The 21,738-nt window shown below is 49.3% G+C and overlaps 1 protein-coding gene across 1 annotated transcript in view; it reads left to right on the top strand.

Annotated features, from left to right (window-relative positions):
• Nucleotides 1–21,738, top strand: part of GALNT10 (polypeptide N-acetylgalactosaminyltransferase 10) — a 1,380,999-nt gene that overhangs the window by 1,118,272 nt on the left and 240,989 nt on the right. The window contains exon 10 of the mRNA XM_069653980.1: nucleotides 15,945–16,061. Within this exon, the coding sequence (XP_069510081.1) occupies nucleotides 15,945–16,061 (117 nt within the window). The remainder of the gene's footprint in view (nucleotides 1–15,944; nucleotides 16,062–21,738) is intronic.

The raw sequence follows: 21,738 nt of genomic DNA, 5'->3' as shown, positions 1-21,738 counted from the left end.
GGGTGCTGTGTAACACACTTACCAAAAATACATGAAACCCTATGGAGTAAAAGACCCCACAGCCCATAAAACACATTACGAAGTCAAAGGATATCTCAAATCATGTCTGAGTGGGAGAAAGAGTCTCACTCTTAGCAGGAGAAGAAAATAAACCCCAAAAATCCAGCAAAGTTGCTGGGGGACTCACTAGGTTTGGGAAATTGGCCTTAACAGAGAATTCTCCCTAACAACGATTACGTTCTTTTACCCACACCAAGTAGACTGCTGGCACAGAAGTCCAAGCGGCTCCCAATGATTGCCCGGCCAGGGTGGCACAGCTGGGGACCTCAAGGAATGGTCTAATATGTGCCAGGAGTTTGATGTAGTATGTTGAGTTGGACACTGGACAGCCGATATGTGACCTCATTGAGAGTTCTTGGTCAATAGTGACTCCCAAGGTTTTTACTTTTTTCAGGTTGGGGAGAAGACAATCTGCGATTTGAAAGGATGAGTAGGCCTGATCTAAAAGGCGCAGTTTGGGGCCAGTGCCGAGGATAATAATCTCAGTTTCTGAGTTGTTCAAGGCTATGCCTTTATACCACATCCAGAGCTGGATTTGGTTGTATATGGCATTAATTACCTCTGCGTCTTTAGTATAGTTACCTGAAAGAGGGAAGAGACACTGAGTATCGTCAGCATAGTTGGCAAAGCAGATGTACTCCACACTGTAAGGTGAAGCCATCAGACCCAGCGTCGTCTTGGAAGACCGTGGCCGACCGTTCTGACCGAAACGAGAGCACCCAGATGAATGCTTCATTAGAAGATGAGGCACTTTCTAGCAGTCTGCTGGCGAAGATGGAATGATTTACCAAGTCAAACATCGCCGTCAGGTCCAGGAGCATCAGAAATGATGTTTTACCCTTGTCCATAGATTGAAAGATGTTAGGCTTAAGGTTCAACAATGTGGATTCAGTACTATGTGCACTCCAGAAGCCTGCTTGTTTAGGGCCTAGAATGCTATGGGCACTCAAAGGTCTGAATCTGATTGTGTGCTATTTTGTCCAGCACCTTCAACAGGAAGGGAGAGTTAATAATCGGGCGATAGCTGCCCGCCACGCATGGATCCAGTGAGGGCTTTTTCAAAAGGGGCGTGATCTGTGCTTGCTTGATATTGATGGCACAGTCATGTCTCTAAACGATATGTTTACAAATTTCCTAAACGATGGGGCAAGCAGCTGGGCACAGGCTTGAACTATTTTGGCAGGGCATACATCACCCTTGCAACTGGTGGGCTTTACTGTGCCCTCTGCAAAGGTAAACAGTTTTGGCATGGGTGTCTGGAGTTAAGCACCAACTAGAGGAGGTGGAGGTTTCAGATGGACAAGCCTAGCTTTAATATCCTTTCTTGATTACAGTGGTCGCTGTCTCTTAATGGTTCAAAAAGACCATAGAAATCCTATCTAGTCAGGATTGCACACACGTGGTAAAACCACAACAAAATTCAAACTAACTTTGCTTCATGTGTACGTTTATCAGTATATTTAAATCCTTTTGTGGTATGTGTGGATTCTCATAATTCACATACAAATGTGTTGACTTGCGGGGGGAAACCAAACCATCTCCACTGCATTTTGGATATTAAAACCATTTTGAGAAAATAATTGCAAAAACAATGTAGTTACTAATGTTCCTTTCTGTTAAATTTAAAAAGTCAGACCTACATGGTATCTTGAACAACAGATGAACAGGTTAATTGTATGTTCACAACAGTCTCTATTAGTTACTTTTTGTGTCCAATGTCTCCTATATTGTTGGTTTACAGTGCAGAATAGCATGTGCCGCATATGGACTTCTTCTAAATAAGACATTTATCCATTGCTCCATTTTGTACACTAAAGGGACAACCGTTTTTCTTGTTCATGAGGGATTCAATTAAAATGCTCTATTTAGTTCTGAAGTGTGTTTTAGTGGGTAGCAGGCCGAGTCCCCTTCGGAAATGCCAATATGCACTTAAGATATATAATGCCACCTATTGGGACCACAGTGTTTACTCTCCATGTGGATATTGGTTTGTGTAACAAAAGAATGTATTGTTGAACAACAAGTTATCTAGCGACAATTGTTCCGTAGCCAAGTTCAAGAAATTACAAATTCTAAAGTACAATTTAAAACATACATACACGTTCAATGAAAGGACTTTCTGATGAATTGACTGCTACTAAAATGATCAGGAACTGTCACTTCCCTCAGTGTTGGAATTTGAAACACAGCTGACTGCACTCCATTGTTAAAAAGGTAAATGGAGTACTATACTCCTACGTCCCACCCCCTTTACTCCATCCTTCATGGGCGTCCCTCGCTACGGCGGGGAACTGAATCTTATTCACCAGAAAAATAACACTTTCCCTTTAAATAAATATGTGCGCAGCCTTTGGAGCATGCGCTCACTTGACCGCACCACCGGCGCCACACCCCAATCCTCTGTACCTCGTGGATGGGAGCGGACTGGTTTCACCAGCGCTCGTAGTTTAGCCCTTCTGGGCCTGTAATTCCACATGCTTTCCCTTAGTTTATTTAGAGCTATTCATTCTATTAAATCTTTTTCAGATACACTACTTCCAGGGATACACCGTCCACCTGTGCCCCAGTCCGTCCCCTGTGCATGTCGTCCGTGGAGGGCTTCAGCAGGTGCCCGTCATGTGCCGGTTCGTTCCCTGCGTTGGACCTGCACTCCCTCTGTTTCTGATGCTAGTAGAAGATCACGGATGGGACGGCTGCTTGGTGTGCGACGCGCTCACTCCCCGGTCCCTCAAGAACCGGTTGGCTCGGTGGAGGGAGCTGTTCTCCAGATCGCCGTCGGAACACCTTAACAAATGCTTGCAGAAGAAGACGAAGAAGTCGAGTACATTGTTCAACAAAGCACCCCGGAAGTGCGACTCCTTCCCAGGGAAGACTGCCAACAGGAGGGGCCAGTCAGGCCCTAGCAATGGCAACGAGGGTACGGAGGCTGCAGCATCTACTGGCTTGTGGGCCGAGGCATCCAGGGATCCTCCCAGTTCCGCCGCCAAGGAGCCAACAGGCTCTCATACCGGGACTCTTCCCGAGGGGCTATGCCGTATTACCAGCCTGAGGGGGTGCCTAAACACAGTGCAGATAGCACTACCGGCCTCATGGCCAAGGGCCTCCAGCCTACCAGGCGCACACCTGAGGTGCAGGGAGGGACGGAGCCTATGCCTACCAGCAGACAGGCTGAACCCAGACCCATGTCATCCAAGGATCTACGTGCTGAGGGTGGAGGCAAGATGGCGGCACACAGGGACACAATGGGGTTGGATCAGAGACCCGGCGATCCCCAAAGGTGGGAATCATCGACTACCAGGCCAGAGGCCCGCTCATCCGCCGAACCCGCAAGGCGGCAATCCACGGCCATGTCAGAATGAGTGCCTCTGCCTCAAGAAACATTGTGCACAATTTACCCAACTATCTCGGGACAAGCATGTTACACAGAAGTGTTCTCACATACAGCGGGCAGGCAGCAGGTCATGTCACCACTACAGGCCCCAGTCCTAGAGCCAGCCTGCGAGGAGAGTATATTCAACAAATTCCTAACGCTCATGTGTTCCCTGAAAATGGGAAAAATCCTTAAGGGCATCATACAAGAGATGATGCCGCCCATGCTTCCGCAGCAGCCGGCTCCCGTGCAACCTACTACTCCTCCGCCGCAGCCTGTGATACCGGTGGCTCCGATAGCTGCAAGTGCAGCACCCGCCCAGCTGCCGCCACATGAACCTGCACCAATCAACCCAGTGGCCCCCATCGACACAGGGAATCAGCAGTACACTGACAACGTGCAGCAAAACACACCTTTGTTGGCAAGGGCCTTCCACAACAGAATTTCCGGTCTGGCAGAGTACCTTGGCATCTCACACCCACAAAAGGAACAGCCAGAGACGTGGGTCTTGGCCAAGGTTCTCACCATCAGGGCAGAGTCCAGATGCGGGATTCCACTGCAAAAAGATGTGGAGGCCCTGCCTAAGAATGGGTGGTTGAAGCCTCACTCTACACAGCCAACTAACAAAAGGCTAGATGCAAAATGTTAGCAAGTGTAGGGCGACTCTCTGCTCTTAGCAGTTCACCCTCAGCCACTGTCGTCGCGGCAGCATCTATGTAGGCCAAACCGCAGATGTGAACGGCCAGCACCGTCACTTCAGCGCTCCTGGGCAAGGAGGAAAGGGTACTGGAGGCCTACGGTAAAAAGGTTTATTCTAATGCGGGTCTCATATCAGACAAGCTAACGCAGATGCCATCTTGGCTGCGGCAAACCAAAGGCTGAGGAGGGAGATCACAAGACTTCCTCCTGGATCCTTCTTCCCACAGGCATGCATCCTTCAAAGCTGGCCTGGCAGAGGCCAAGCCGGTATCCCAGGACATCATGGAGGCTACTGTTGCCCACATGACACGGCAAGTAGCAGTCTGTGTGACCACAGACATGAGAAGGGCGGCCTGGCTAAGGGCAACCAGGTTTAATCCTGACATCCAGGAGAGAATAGTAGATCTCCTCTACTAGGGAGGTGATTTGTTGCACTCCACCACTGATGAGGAGCTGGCCAAAAGAAAATCAGCTGCCAGACAGCCAAATCACAGTCTATTCTTACCAAACCCACAGCTAACAACTTTGGGCAGACCCAGGCTCTGTTGGACAAGGGCTGGACATTTGTTGGGTTTCCGGGGCTTCCAAGACCACCGGGCCAGGCAGCCGGACCGGTCCCCCAGCCAGCACAGGCGTAAACACCAGAAGTATTCCCATAAAGGTTTCTTTTAGATCCCCTCCCGGGCGCCAGCCCCACAACCAAAGAAGCAATGACGGGACGTGTCCGATCCACAGCACCCCAGTTGAGGGCAGGTTGACTCTCCAGTCAGGCTTCGATGGCACGGTTTTTGGACGCCTGGGTGATCTTTTTAATCTCACAGTGCTTCCGGCTGCCTCGTCCCTCTCCTCATCCTTGTTCCCCTCTCTTCGTGGACTTTTGTTCCTGCATCTTTGCTATTCAGAAAAAGAACCAGGCTGGCCTGCCAGTGGTCCTAGATCTTTCCTTCTTAAACGAGTACCTGCCTCTACAGAAATTAAAAATTGTGAATCCAGCTCTAATAGCAGAGACTATGTGTGCAGGAGACTGAACGTGCTAACTGGATCTGAAGGATGCATAGTTGCACATCCTGATAGCGCAGGCGCATCGACCCATCCTCGGATTTCGAGTCATGGGTCTGCATTTCCAATACAAAGTACTACCATTCAGCTTGAACTCAGCGCCCAGGGTCTTCACAAAGCTCATGAATGCTGTTGTGGCCCTGCTTTGGTCAGAAGTTGCACCACCAACCAACACAAACGCTGGTATTCTTGGGTCTTCAGTGGGACACGCAAAGGCTAATGGTGTTCCCCACAAAGGTAAAGGTGGCAACAATCCAGGCTTCTGTGGGTCACTTCCTCGGCAGAACTGTAACCACAGGATGGTGGTACCAGCACTTACTGGGTGTCATGGCGGCCTGTCTACTGGCGGTTCCCCACACCAGGCTACGGATGAGGCGGCTGCAGCTACATTTTTCAGACTCCTGGGATCAGGAATCTGGAGACCAGGCAGCAGCGGACCCCACTCCCCAGCATCTACACGAGGACCTGGAGTGGTGGAGGCAGGAATCCAACCTCTGGGTGGGAGGACCCTTCAGGCTGCCCACAGTGGACCACATCCTTACAACAGACTCCTCCCTCCAGGGGTGGGGCCGCCCTGAGCGGCCATACTGTGCACGGTCGCGGGGCGACCAGCAGAATCAACTGGTTGGAGATGATGGCTATCTGGCTCGTGCTCAGGGCATTCCTTCCCATCATCAAGGGCAGAGAGGTATGCATTCAGACGGACAACTCTACCTGTGTGTATTACCTCAACAAGCAGGGGGGGGGGACAACTCTACCTGCGTGTATTACCTCAACAAGCAGGGGTGGGCACCGGGCACCAGATCTCTGCTTATGTGCAAACTGGCAATAGCCATTTGGGAATGGGCCATTGCAGAAGGAATCTGGATCTCGGCAGTACACCTTCCGGGAGAGTTGAATCTAGAGGCGGACAGCCTCAGTTGGCTGGGCTCGGATAACTACGAGTGGCAGCTGAACAGAGGGTACTTAAGGAAATGTTATCAAATGGGGACACCCCAGCATAGACCTGTTTGCAACAGAGAGCCATTGGACGTGCCAGTGTTTCACCTCCTGGGGTGGCCGGGGCCAAGGTTCCATGGGGCAAGTGCTGCAAATTCAATGGAATGGAATGTGGGGCTATGCGTTCCCCCTGACCCCTCTTCTACATAAAACCATGGTCAAGATCAGGGAAACCCGCCAGCTGTGTCTCATTTTGATAGCTCCCCAGTGGTCAGTGACTCTGTGGTTCTTGGATCTGTTGCAATTGTCGAACCAACCTCTGGTTCCCCTACCTCTAGGGCCAGACCATCAGGGAGGAGCGGTGATCCAACCCTCCCTGGAGAAACTAACCCTAGCAGCTTGGTCCCTGAGCAGGTAATGCTTCAACATCTCCAGCTGAGTCGGGACAATCTAAAGATCATCCAGGAAGGCAGGAGTCCGGCTACACGGAAACAGTTTAAAAGCAAGTGGACCAGATTTTGTTTCTGGCCCAAAGAAAACTCGGCGGTCCCACTGACATGCACGCTAGACCAGGTGCGATAGCTTATTTAGCTAAATCAGGGGTGTAGGTGGACACGTGTCAAACATATGTGGCGGCCATCAGAGCATGCAGTAACTCAGGCAGGACTTCCTTTTCTTCATCCAACCAAGTGGTCAAAAGGCATCTAGTGGGGCTAACGAGACTACACCCACCGGTCAAGCGCCCGCACCTGATTTGGGACCGGAACCTGGTTCTCAGTGCCGTGGCGCACAAACCGTCTGAGCCCATGGCTACAGTGGACATTACATTAGTCACTCTCAAGACAGCGCTCTTGGTGGGCCTAACATCGGATGGCAGTCAGCGAGAATCGGGCTCTAGTGACCACAGAACCCTACACAGTTTTTCATCGGGACAAGGTGGTGCTTCGCATTCATCCTAGGTTCCTCCCAAAGGTTGTTTCATCTTTACATCTCAACGAGATTGTGCTCCCCACCTGCTTCCCTAACCCCGTGGAGTAGGCGGAAAGGGTACTCCATTGTCTCGATGTCAGACGAGCTTTAAAATCATACCTTGCCAGGACTAAGAACTTCTGCAGATCGGACGCCTTATTTGTTGCCTTCGGTGGTTCAAAACCAGGCAAGCGAGCATCTAAGGCATCTATAGCCAGATGGAAGGTTGCAGCCATTCACGTGGCTTACAGGACACAGCGTAAGGTGGTCGTAAGTGACATGCACGCTCACACAATTGGGGCCAAGGCAGCCGTGGTCTCTTTACAATGCCATGTTCCATGGCAGGTGATTAGCAAGGCAGCCACATGGGCCACCCCATCAGCCTTCTGCAAGCATTACTGTTTGGATACCAGTGCTCAGGTTGATGCTGCTTTTGGGCAGGCGGTTCTGCGTAACTTGTTTGCATAAAGTCCACAATCACTTTCCTCCCCAGGGCTTTTCTTGTCGGTGCTAACCGCCCATGCATTTTGGAGGAAAGGGGACGGGACGTAGGCGTAATTAAGTGTTACTCACCGGAGTGACTAACATACTCCTAGTCCTTAGTCCCCTTTCCTCCATAGGTATCGCCATTCTCCCCCCAAAAATTTAGCAGGTTTGTTAAACATTCTAATGCAGCCAATGCGTCAAAGGGGACTGAGGTGTGGCGCCGGTGGGCGCAGGTTCAACGGAGCGCATGCTCCCAAGGCTGCGCCCCAACGCGCAAATAAATTTAAACGGAAAGTGTTACTTTTCTGGTGAAAAAGGTTCCGTTCCCGTCCCTAGCGAGGGACGCCCATGCAGTATAGAGGAAAGGGGACTAAGGACTAGGAGTATGTTAGTCACTTCGGTGAGTAACACTTTATTTATGTACAAATTAATTTACATACCACATTCAGTTAGTGGAAATCAACCTACAGTAAGTTTACTCAACAGATTGCATATTGATTTGCCCATTCTCCATCATTGGATCTTTCATGGATTCACATGCTGTGAATATTTCCCGTTGTTAGGCTGAGAAACCTCGGTGACTTTAACCTTGCATTTTCCTATGGAAAACTTTGACAACTTATTGTCCTAATGACGTCCTTTTTGAGTGCTTTAGGCTACCCAATAGGACGTTTGATATAAATAGCCCTGGCTTCCTTTCAGATTTCAGCCGTCTCCAAACAGTTGGGAATCACCTTGTCTACTCTTCGTGTTCTACACGTGTTTTTCGTACTACCGGCCATTATGTTGTCTGTTGGCCAGAAAGAATCGCTACCTGCGGCCAAAAAAGGTCTTACAGGGGGACGGCCATGCAGATTGCCTGTATTGCCTTTACCCTAATCATTTGACGATGCCTGTGAGATCTGTCTTGGGTTTTCTCAGAAAACACAAAGACCGCGAATGCTGGCTGATTAGTTGGCTCAACGAGGGCGCTTACCCTGGTTTGGAGGTTTCATCCCGGGGAAGCAAGTCCTTGGTCCGGCGGTGAAGGCATCTACGCAGTGGAGGGCGATGTTCGCTGAACCCCCCGCCAAGAAACAACGCACGGAGGTGCCGGCATCGGAGGTGGGGAAAGGTGGTTCCTCTGAATCCAAGACGCATTGGTCCAAAGGTGTGGGTAGCTCTTCGCTCTCTAGGTCGGAGCGACCAGACAAGTCCAAGGGGTTGAGTGATGGGCCTGAGAAGTCAGCACAGAAGTCTGTGTCGCTGGAGAAGGCGAGGGTGAGAGAGTCCTCTTCGAAGCACTCGTCGTCTAAGGACCGGCGTAGGTCCTCTTCCGGCGAGACTCGTCCAAGCACCGTTCCGGCAATTCAACCATGGTGTGGAGGCCTTAGTGTCGTCGACAAGGTCGTCGTCCACGGTTCCGTCGTCCACGGTTGTGGTACAATCCTCACTTCCTTCGCCGACGGGGGTGTCATCGGCTCCGTCTACGGCCATGACTGTCAGTGGCCCGGAATTGCTGTTGACGACGAAGCTGGAAGGCGGATGGTGGTTTATTGCCGATGGGGAATCCGTGCCAGTGTGGGGCCGGCTTCGGGCCGTTGCTCCCGGTGGACATTCTCCATCAGGATAGGGCTTCGTATTCAGTTTTCTTGGGTCTGGAGGAGGAGCATGAACCAGGTTTCCTGTCATTGGCATTGGGTCTGCGGGAGGCAGGTCCGTCTAGTGGGGTTAGGGCTGGGGCGCCCCTGTACCCGTTGGTAAACCCACACTCACTGCTGTCCATGCAGGTGTTAAGTACTAGGAGTACAGTACTACTGTAGTCATTGTTGGGATACTTGGATGTAAGACTTCCAGCGGCTCCTAGCCCGGTGGCTCCAGTGGTGCGTAGTGTGCCTGTTGAGGCCCCTCGCCCGAGTCTCCCCAGGGATTCGCCTCTGGTGCGGCTGATGTTGCCGTCACCGGTGGGATTGGGCCTTCCAAGAAGTCATCCAGAGGAAGCAGAGCTGGTCGATTCGGATCAGGAGAGCAGGCCTTGTGACACGTTGTCGATGGTGTCCTCGTCGCCCAGGAGAGATGATACGTGGGCTACAGACCTGGAGGTGGAACCGCCTAGTAGAGGAAGCGACGAAAGGCAGTCTTCTCGGTCTTCATTTTAGACCATGTGTGGCAGGAGGGCCTGCTCACGATTCACCATCCTTTTTCAGAACCAGCCATGAAGGGACGTCTGTGGAAGAAATTTAAGGCACCTGATTCAACCCCAAGTGCCTCATGTCTCAGCAGCGGCAAACCGGAAGGCGAGGAGCCACCACAAGTGTGTTACGCCACGGGACAGTGAGGCCAGAAAACAAGATGCTTTCGGGAAGAAAGTCCTCACGGTGGGCGCTACGACAGTGAAGGTGGCAAATTCCTTGGCCGTTATGGCCAGGTATGACAGGGAGATGTGGCACTGGTTGGCCCCGCTCTTGGAACATCTCCTGGAACAACACAAGGAAGCTATGCTGCTGGTTCGAGAGGGGGAGGAGGCCTCCAACCACAGTATCAACATTGCAGTGGACTTGGCGGAGTCTGGCTTTAAACAAATTAATAATGGTGGTGTTCTCCGTAGGCAGGCGTGGTTGCGCTTCACTGACTTCCGTCCAGAAGTCCAGCATAAAGTTGTGGATATGCCCTGTGAGGCGGAACTGCTCTTTTGCAAGAAGATAGATGAGGCGCTCAAGGGCATGAAGGAAGACACAAACGGTGAAGTCCCTGCAAACGGGCCGCTTTTTTCGCTCCTTTACGGGCGTTTTGAGGGGCCTCTGGTAATGCCACATTTGCCTCCTCCCGCGACTGAGGTTGCAGTCGACGAGTGGAATCTTACTACAGACCGCTGGGTACTGCATATGGTATGTCTTCGCCACTCGTTGGGGTTTCGGTGCCCTCAACTCCCAATTCCGCCTGTGCATGTGGTGCAGCCGCACCTGCCTGTCTTGCAGCAGGAGGTCGAACTCATGTTGACGAAAGGGGCGATCAAACCAGTGCATCCAAAAGCCCAATGGAAAATGGAGGCCTATTCTAGATCTTCGGCCGTTGAACAAGAATCTGCAATGCCTGAAGTTCAAGATGCTTATGCTGCAGGATGTGTCTGGCTCCAGTGGCTGCCTTCCTCCGCAGGGAGCAGCATCATGTGTACCCATATCTGGATGATTGGTTGGTACGGGTGCTGTTACCGGAAAGGGTGTGGGAGTCTCTCCAGGTGTCCATGAGCCTGCTACGATGACTGGGCTTCGCAGTAAACTTCACAACATCCTTTCTGATGCCATCCAGGGAGTTGGTTTTTCTCAGTGCCCAGTTTCTCATACAGGACAATCTGGTGAAGACGTCGGAGGAAAGAGTGGTAAAGCCTAAGTCCAGAGCAGCCGAATGGGGCAGAGAAACTGTGGTCCCGGTCCGCAGTTACATGTCACTGCTGGGGTCCATGGCGTCCTGCATTCCGCTTATCCCGAACTGTCGCTTGTTCATGCAACCGGTACAAGAATTTCTTGCAGCCAGATGGTTGCATAGTCAAGGGTTATGGTCAGACAAGGCGGTCATCTCGAAGGGACTGCTGGAGCTGGATTTTCAGTTCCTGATAGTGGCAGACGCCTCCCAGATGGGTTGGGGGGCGCACCTCGTCCCGTCGCAGGTCCAGAGCCTGTGGTCCCGGGAGGAGGCAGGATTGCACATCAACTTACTGGAGTTGCGAGCAGTGCACTGGGCCCTGAAGACCTTTCTCCCTTGCAACCGAGGCGCTGTGGTTCGAGTGTTGACCGACAAATACCACCACAATGTTCTATTTAAGGAAACGGGGGGGCACGCATTCTCGGCTCCTGTCCAGAGTGTCTCAGGAGGTGTGGCATTGGGCCATTGCTCAGGGAATTAACATTACGGCTTACCATCTGCCGCGGATCCAGAATGTGCAGGCAGACGCTCTCAGCAGGGACAGGGGGCAAGTGCATGAGTGGATGCTGAAGAAGCAGCTGACGAAGATCTTCAGGAAGTGGGGGTTTCCCCCCTCTCGATTTATTTGCCACACCAAAGAACAAGCAGTGCCCATTGTTTGCCAGCAGGGTGGCTCATGCAGGGTCAAAAGAGGACGCGTTCTCGTTCCCATGGATAGGCCTCTTCGGGTATGTGTTCCCTCTGTTTCCGCTGCTTCGGTGGATGATACAGTGGGTGCGCAGATACCAATGCAGAATAATCTTAGTCGCCCCATTCTGACGCAGAACGACGTGCTTCTCAGATCGCCTTCATCTAGCGGTGGAAGAGCTGCTTCGTCTGGGGGAGGAAGAGGATCTACTATCACAGGACGAAGGGAGAGTGTGGCATCACGATCCGGCATCTCTGAGCATGGCTGCCTGGCTCCTGACACTCCGAGTTTGGTCATTTAGTTATTTCACAGGAGTGCCGTTGTATCCTGGAGGCGGCAAAGGGGCGTTCCAATAATGTCTCATACAGTAGAAATGGGCGAGATTCTGTGCCTGGTGTGAACAGCATCCGGGAGTAGGGCCATTGGAGGTTACTCTGGCACAGGTTCTCCCATACCTTCTGCATCTGGTACAGGGGAGCCTGGCGTTGTCTTCAGGGTGCATTTAGCGGCCATTTCCAGATTCACCAGACGGTGTCATGCTACTCCTCTATTCAGTGACAGACTGGTTAAGCACTTTCTGAAAGGACTTTTTCCGACGTTTCACCCGGAGAAAAGGTTTGCTCCGGTATGTGGTTCTTGCTGCACTCAGGAAACTGCTGTTTAAGGCCATGTCGAGTGCGTCCTTGAAGTCACTCTTGTGGAAAGTTGCGTTTCTAGTGGCAATCACATTTGCCAGGATTTTGGAGCTTCAGGTGCTGGTCATTGACCCACCGTACCTGCGATTCATGAGGGACAAGGTTTTCCTGTCTACTAATCCGCACTACATACCAAAAGTGCCTTCAGAGTTTCACAAACCCGCTACAATTGCCTTGCCCTCGTTCTTCGCTAAGGCGATCACGCCGGCGGAAAGAGCCCTACATTCTCTGGACGTTAAGAGGGCGCTCACGTTTTATCTGGCCCATACTCGGGACTTCAGGCAGTCGAAACAGCTGTTTGTGGTATTTGGTCCCTCCAGCAAGGGACGATCCATTTCCAAGCAAGGACTTTCCAGTTGGGTCTTGTCCACAATTGACTTTTGTCACGAAAAGGCTGACAAGCCCTTCAAGGGCAATCCTAAGGCCCATTCTACAAGGTCCACTGCGTCGTCGTCGGCGCTCTGGGCTGGAATCCCGCTCATTGACCTTTTCCAGGCAGCTTCTTGGGCGGTGCTGCATACCTTCACCAGACGCTATTGTCTGTGTCAGCAGCATGTGGAAGATGTACAGGTAGGACGGGTGGTTCTTCAACGCCTGTTTCAATAAGGTAAGCTCCGCAGCTTCCGGGTTTTGTGTTTTACTCTATCACTTGCTGGGTCTGTTATCATGCATGTTGTTTGGTGTTATTTGTTATGTTTGTGGTTATGGCATGGGGTTGGTTTGCCTGTTATGCACTTCCAAGGGTTATTTGTACTGCTATATAATCTACACAACATGTGAATCCATGAAAGATCCAATTCTGGAGAAGGGAGTAGTTTCTTACCTGTAACTCCATTTCTCCAGCGTTGGTATCTTTCATGGATTCATGTGCGCCTGCCAGCCTCCCCCTGCAGGCAAACCGGGATTCAGGTTTCCTCTACTTTGGAGGCTAAAATCTGAAGGGAAGCCGTGGGGGCGGGACTATTTATACCGAACATCCTATTTGGTAGCCTAAATCACCCAAAAAGGACGTCGATAGGACACCAAGGTGTTGAAGTTTTCCATAGGAAAAGGCTAGGTTAAAGTTGCCGAGGTTTCACAGCCTGACGGGAAATATTCACAGCATGTGAATCCATGAAAGATACCAACGCTGGAGAAATGGAGTTACAGGTAAGAAACTGCTCCCATATCCTTGTCGCAGAGGATATATGCATAGAATGACATCCATGTACATATTTTCAGACTAAGAATATTTAGAAAATAATGCTCAGTCTATGCTCAGTATGCTGCCAGTGGCTACCTGTGTGTGTAAATCATGGAGTTATGAATAAAAAACATACAACCATCAAAACAGTTATCTAACATATATCAAAAAGTAAAAGGAAGTCTCTAACTGGCAGTGACACACTGCTGCTTGTTGCACTAAAAAGATTTCATGTGGTCTCAGCGGGCCATAGCAAAAACAGGAAGTCTATTTACAGAAAGCTCTGCTTTGGAAACTGTGGCTTTCCTGATGTTTTAGATCACAACTCCCATGATCCATTTCCTTTGACTATGCTGCCCTGGGCTGATAGGAGTTGTAGTCCAAAACAACTGGTGAGGGAAAGGTTGCAGATCCCTGAAGCAATGCGGGTTACGTTTCTCATTTGTGTCTCCTGAAGTAATCAAATGAACTCTATTCAGTAAGCTTCTTGTAGAAATGTGAATAAAATTGTCCCCTTCAAGATGGTTATATTGTCACTAATATCTGGAATCTTCATGAATCTGATATCCTTTTTCTTAAAAATCTTTAGATCTTGTAGATTTTAAGTTCTGTGTCCTAATATTTAAACAGTGTTTGTGCCACTGAATTCTTGCTTTGCGTTTAGACAGATCCACATAGTAAATACTACATGGTCACCTGATGGGTACAATGCTAGTTGTCAGAGTTAGTATAACCCTATTTTCTCTCCACTCTTCATATGTTGCTTTTTAGCAATATTATTACAATAAAGCAATATTATTACAAAGGATGCTGTGAGAGGTTCTACCAAAGGATACTCGCATCACACCAGGTTGTATTCAAGAAGTTTCCTTTATTTGCTCAGGAAAGGGACAATTACAGCATTGCCCTTCAATTGGTCCCTCTTTTCGGATGCAGTTAGTCTCTGATTAGGTCTTTCCCTCAGGCCCTGCAGGATGACTGTGATCAGCTCCTCCTTCAATATGCCCGAGGTGTATTCTGCTTCAGTCTCTTGTTCCTGCAAGAAGCAGAATGACACTCAGCTCCATGTTTGAGTCCCTCCTTTATATATGCTACTCACCCCCACCCCCTGTCCCCTTCCTCATTGGTTCTCAGGATTCCCACCCTTTCCTCCTTTGTTATTGGGTGATTGTGGGACCCCCCCCTCCCCTCCTATGGCCGCCGTGTTTCGTCTCTTTTTTTCCTTTCCTACCCGGTCCTCCCGGCGTGTGTCTTTGACTACCCAGGCACGGGTCCTGCATGTGTGGGGGTCTCCTCTCCACTGTCCAACATTAGCGAGACCGGAGCGGCAGGCTCCTGCAGCTAGCTGTCCCGCCATGACGTCCCGGAGCCACACTCCTTTGCCGGCCTCCATAGTGCCTGCTACCCCCTGTGATCCTGCCGATGCAAAGCCTTTCCGAGGGGTTTAGCCAAAGTCTGTCTCGGCTCCTGGGCGTCAGACCTCTCGCGCAGCTGGGAGGTGTGCCCATGTGGGCTAGGCCCAGGGATTCCAGCCCCCTGCTTTCTGTGTCAGGTGTATCACGGGCACCACTGCAGGTGTCGCCTCTCCACTCCCTTATAAGGTTTGGTAGGCTCTGTTCTCCGATAGGGTTTGGCCGGGCACCCCGGTCCTCACAGATGCATTTCAGACCTGCAAATGCTTCTGGTTTCTTTGCGGTCAGTGTTTAGCCATTAGATCGATTTGATTTTGACAAAAAAAGTACAGGTTTTTAATGCAGGGATATGCAGATACTGGTGGTGTAAAACACAGTGCTTAGAATCCTATTTAAAAATAGAACACTTGCCTGAAATATTTTTCATTTGTGCACTTTTGTAAAAAAAAGTATTTCGATGTGTTGGTTAGTTATACTTGAACTTTAGACTTCTCTGTCAATAAGTTACGTTTATGTGAGACAGATCAGTTTCTTTGGCTTGACAGCCCTGTGCCAAAAACTGATGTCACCTTATTTTTAGTTGGTGATCATTGTAACGTGGTAAAGCAAACCTTTGCCAAGTGTTTGGTGGGTGGTACTTCAATCGATTTAATACATTTTCTATCAGTATTGTTTAGTAAGGTTTGTGTAGACCCTTTATGAAGGGCCTGAAGTTAAACTGGTCCCACATTTAAAGCCCTTTCAATATAACTAGCTTTTGTGACCTGTAGTCTCCTTTCTCTGAGCAAAGAGGCTGTCAACGCTGTAACTGTGCATATTGCGATACCAAAAAGGAAGAACCAGAGTTCTGAAATTTAGTTTTACTACCCAAGGCAAGTAATGTCATTTTCATTTTACTTTATCGTTGATATAAAATGCTCTTTCAAGTATCAAAGATGCTAAATTCTAATGAAAATTGTTTCGGTATGCTTCACACTTGCAGATGCGTAATGTAGGTACCTCTCTGTGTGTGGACACGAAACTCGCTGGCCAGGGTGCCCAACTGCGTCTTGAGACATGTTTGAACACCAACGGTGATGGAGCATGGGGCAACATGCAGGTGTGTGCCAGCTCTCAAATATCCTGTTTCTAAAATGTTTGCTGCCCAGATCACACCAATGTCTGCTTCATAAATAAAGTTACCTTCCTTCGAAGGGATTTGTAGCCCAAATATAAAGAGTTTCTGGTTGTGGGCTAGATAAGGTATTGCCGTCACAAAAAGATCCCTGTCTGTAATTGGAGGAGTGTCTCCATAGCAACACTTGTAATGGGTTTATATCCTGGTATTTCTGCAATTATCTCTTCATGACTCTAAATTTTAATTTGATCGGCTGATTTGTAGCCCCCAGCAAAAGCGCATCAGTCTGGTGCCAAAAGCTTTACACTGGTTAGCTATACAGCAAGGATTAGATTTAAGATATTCACACTTTTTCTGGGTTCATCATGATTTTCTTGCACGGATATTTTGCTATAGGCTACTTTTGTTTTGGCTTACTAATGCCCTGTGTCTGCTTTTTGTGTAGTAAAACTGCAAACTGTACATTTTAGCAACACTGCAATATAGACTATCCACTCTGTAAAGAGATTTTTGCATGACGCTGTTATCTTATAGAAAGGTTCCTCCTTTATATGACAATGCTATCCCAAACGTCCTTGCATTTAGTATTCTGCTTAACAGCAGCCTTTTCTCTTGGCATCCTTCTGATGGCTTCCTCGTTCTGTGCGCTGCAAAGTTCATGAACTTTGCAAATGTTCAGTGTGTATAAGGAAAGGCAAGGGTTTCACATGTGTGCAAGACGAGTCTTGCAGCAATCCTTTGAGTAAATATTTTCCACAGTACATACAAAAATGTGTAGTTAATGTCACCCAGGTGAAACCTCAATCACATTACTCCATAAAGGCTAAAGAAACTCCTACACCAGTGGGTGGTAATAGCAAAAATCAGTCTGTCATCCTCAGCACCAAATTCCTTCAGGCATACCAGAGACTGGAAGTCACATCAAAGACCATTTGGTGATCCAACTATTGGGCCTGCTATAATTTCCTATATGTATACCTAATCCTTTCATGCCCAAGTAGACCTAGACATCTAAACCTGATACAACACACAATTGTACAATGCTAGATATGTAATATATATGTTGGGCTTACATTTTAAAATATGCACTACTGTGGTCAGGAGGTGCTGAAACGAAGCAGCATGTAACGGGGACACAACATGCAAACACACTGGAGCAAAGGTGTAGTCTGTTATACACACTTACCAGGCCAACAAATTCCAAAATAGTAGGCCCTGTTTATTGCTACGACTCACAAAGCAGCATCAAGCACTCATTACAATACCTGATGCACTTCGGGCAGTAGAAGGGCAAGCAGTGGTGTGAACCATCCACATGCTCTTGCTGAAACGGTTAGCGTTTCTTTCCCCGAAACTGGGTATAGAAAGTGGCAGTAGTAGACACACACCCACCCTTTGGAACTCTATCACGGTATAGATAACAACCTATACGCTGACTACCCACACCCTGTACAGTGGTCAGCTGTTCTTGAGCTAGGTCGGCACTTTAAACAATATGATAATAGAAAATAGAAATAGTGAGGGCATGGAGCAGGAGTTTGACACTGCAGAACAGCGAGAGTAAGAATGGGGGGCAGAGTGCAAGGGGAAAGGCTAGAGTTGAAGTAGGATGAGAGGAGTGCAAGAAAGAGTTGGTACATGGATTGATCAATGGGGAAGAGGAGTTTAGAGTGAGTTGGAGGCAGACACTGGAGAAGGAGAACGGCGGGGGCGAGAGGCCCCCTCTAAAGAAAGAAATAATAATAATGGGTGGGACTTTGGCGAGGAAAGATCTTACTAGAATTGGATTGAGGGGTATTGTTAGGTTTTTCTGAATACCTGCGGTGAGGTGTTCAAGTATGGCATTAAGCAACCACAGTTCAAATAAGAACCTCAAAATGCACATTGTCTCTTTTAAGCAGTAAATAACAGTAAAGAGTATAACAAGACCCATGGAGGGTTTAGTAACATTTGGCACCGTCGATCATCCGAAATCAGATAGGTGTGAAAAATACAGTAAAGGGTTTATAAAGGACTGTTTACATCAAGAGAAACAAAGGCACAAGGTTTTTTACTTTGCCATTCCCTCCCCATATTCCTAACAGATGTATCACTCTATAACCAAATAATTGATGGGTGGAAGGTTTTGAATAAATCTGAACCACTGGCACTTCTCTGGCCAATCTTCCACACAACCATTTTTTAGCCCATTTGTGCCACTGCAAAAGGGATCCAGCCATATGCAAATCAGTCAGTTACTGCCACCAATGGGAACAGCCCATCCTGAACTGCTAGGCTACGTCCCATCCTTACGGGAACACAAGCAATCCCAGACATGTTTCAGTTATGCTGGTCCTCATCAGTGAGATGCATCCTGGTTCCCTATGGCACAACGAGCAAGGGGCCCACATCTGGGCATACCCTCTGCAGAAGGGATGTGACCTAGCAGTTCGGGCTGGACTGCCCCTTTTGCGGTCGGATCAAGCCTGATTTTCAAATGGTCTTTTCCCCTTTCTGTAATGGCTTGGCAGGTTTAGAACAAAAGTCTGGAGGGGTGCCCAGAGCGATGCCAGAGGTTAATATGAATTCTAAACCTTCCACACATCACCTCTTTTGTTTTGCTTTAGTCACCCCGAGTGGGACGGCTATGCCCAGACGTGGGTCCCGTGCCTGCTGGGCCTAGAGACCCAAGCTACTCCTCACTGACGCCTAATGAACCAAAACATGTCTGGAGATGGTTGTGGTCCCATGCAGAAGGGATGTGACCTAGCAGTTTGGGCTGGACTGCCCCTTTTGGTGTGGGACCTGGCCTGGTTTACATATGGTCTTTCCCCTTTCCCCTTTTGTAATGGCTTGGCAGGCAAAGAACTATCGTCTGGAGGATTCCCAGAGTGATGCCAGAAGTGACCGTCCAGCTATCGCCTCTTTTCAGAGGCGTTGCTGGGGGGGCTGAGGGGGCTATTGCCCCGGGTCTTTTGGTTGTAGCCCCAGATAGAAGCTCGGGGGTTACAACCAAAAAGGCTAGCTAGCCCCAACACCCTTGCCTCTTTTGTTTAGATTCATCACTCTAACACACATAGGAAATCACAGGAATATTTAAAAATACAAGGAAAAGGCTTGCTCTAAAAATTCCACAATGGCTGTTTACAAGTAAAGGTGATTGTTACTCTTAAAGAGTTTGCAGTGTTTGCAGGGTTTAATGAGAGAATTGCTTCTTACATTATGGTGAAAAGCGAACCGGCTGGGGTGTTTCGGGGACTCCTCCAGAGGAGCTCAGGTGCGAGGTCATAGTACCAGAGGCCACGAGAAGGGTCACTCGAGAATTGGAATCACGCCCACAGAAGGTGAATAGTTATGACACTCTACACTCAAAGCTCAGGGATCCATGAAACTGGACAAATCGGAATCAGAACACCTGGGGACAGTCGCCCCAAATAATGATACTATGGAACTTGGTTTTCAGAGGGTATACACATGTTTACTGAGGTATGATTTCCTTCTGAAGCTCTCTCTTCCACCAGGTTCTCTGGAGCCAAATAAAGTGTCCAGTCAACCAAAATTAGGTCCAGTTATGTGGTGTTTGGGGTATCCGCGCATTATGACCAAACTCCCAGCTGGATTGAGAGCCAAAATCCAGACGACCTAGAGGATCCTGTGCACCATCTAAGGGTCCTGCCTGCAAAACCAAGCTCCCGGTGTCTACAACACCGTAGGCCCTGGCTGCATCCTGGGTGGAATTCTGAAAGCCATTATACACTGTGGATCCTTTCAAAAATAAGTCCCAGTCCTACAGAGGAAACCAGCGCTGGCAGGGCTCCTCTCATTCCAGGGGCCAGCCATCTTAACAGCCCTGACCTGGCCAGGGTTGTGCCCTTCACACTTTAGCACCCCAGTGGGAGGAAGACTGTGACAATTCGTGCAGGAGTGGAGAAACACCACCACCAACAAATGGGTGCTCATCCAGCAGGTCCATACACTGGAGTAGGTCAAGGGGCCACCTACCATCCTTCTGGTCAGAAAAACAGATAAGTTCCATCATCTGCTGCAGTAGGAGGTTTGGTCGTTGCTGTGCAAGGGGGCCATAAAAAAGGTTCTGCCCACACAGCGAGGTCAAGCAGTCTACTCCATGTACTTCCTGGTAAGAAAAAAGACTGGGGGTTGGAGACCTATTTTAGATCTCAGAGTTTTAAACAAATATCTAAAGGCCCAAACCTTCTGTATGGCCGCACTAAAGCAGGTATAGTCACAACTGCAACACAGCACTTTTCTGGCACCTCCAGATCTCGGATGCCTGTTTTCACATCCCTATTCACTGGAAACACTGGCGCTACCTGCATTTCGAAGTAGTCGGCAACCAGTGCAAGGGTCTACCCTTGGACCTCCGGTCCGCACATCAGGTATTTGCCAAATGCCTCTCCCCAGTGGTAGTGCATCCCTGTTGGACAGGCACTCGCATCTACCATATCTTGATGATTGGTTGGTGAGGGCACTGTCATACACCAAGGCGAAGCTCAGCACTTCTCTATTCACTGCCTGCAATCCCTGGGTTTCTCCATCAACTACCCAAAATCATGTATCGTTTCCCCTCAGCAGGTGCTGTACCTGAGTGCACATCTCAACACACTATGTTGCAGGGCATCCCGGTCAAAGGAAAGGGTGCTCACCCTTCTTGCCAAAGTGAAGCACCTTTCGGTGTCTCCGGCAGCATCTGCCCTCCGCTACAAGTCTTTGTTAGGCATGATGCCCTCCTGCATCCCTATGAAAATTAACCAACTTCAGGCTCTGCATGCGGCCCCTGCAAGAGCTCCTCGATGCTCATTGGCAACACGTCTTGGGGTCTTGGCTGGATCGGATCAATCTGACCCAACGTTTCCGGAAAGAGCTGCACTGGTGGTCCATCAAGGTTCATGTAATCCAGGCCGCCCCCTTTTAGCTTCCCCTTTCCCAGGTCGGTCCCAACGGATGCTTCCCACTAAGGCTGGGGCACGCATTCAGACAACCTGCATGTCCGACGCCTTTGGGTGGAAGAGGAGAAAACTCTCCATATCAATCTGCTAGAGCTACACGCAGTCTTTTTGGTGCTCAAGTCATTCCTTCCAAGAGTCATCGGAAAGGTGGTGCTAATCTTGACAGACAACACCACCACAATGTTCTACATATGCAAGCAGGGAGGAACAAGATATCCATCCCTGTTGTTGGATGCACAGTCCCTGTGGTACTAGATGTTAAAACATCATATGTTCCTCATTCCTCTTCCAGAACTTCAGAATACCATTGTGGATTTCCTTAGCAGAGAACTTTGCGCCTATCACAAGTGGGAGTTACGGGGGGTCAGCTCCAAGAGGTTTTATTCTTTTGGGGTACCCCGGATATAAACCGTTTCGTCACATAGCACAACAAACTGTGCACAGTGTTCACCAGCAGGTTTATCCGCCGGGAAAGCTTAGGGGATGCCTTCTCGTTCCTGTGAAAAGGGAAATTCCTTTACGCATTTCCTCCGATTCCGCAAGTCCTAAGTGTCTTCAGACAATATTGGTGCAGACTGATCTTAATGGCCTCTGCAGGGCCGAGACAGTTCTGGTACTCCAACCTCCTAGAGCGCTCCTCGGCTCCCCCAGTGAGACTCTACCCTCATCACGATCTGCTGTCCAGGAACAGAGGGGACGTCCTACACTACGAC

Source organism: Ambystoma mexicanum, chromosome 3q (assembly GCF_040938575.1).
Source record: "Ambystoma mexicanum isolate Mex_15411 chromosome 3q, UKY_AmexF1_1, whole genome shotgun sequence".
NCBI classification, from domain to species: Eukaryota; Metazoa; Chordata; class Amphibia; order Caudata; family Ambystomatidae; genus Ambystoma; species Ambystoma mexicanum.
Note: the sequence above shows the minus strand (reverse complement) of the source record. Positions and strands in the feature narration are given on the sequence as shown.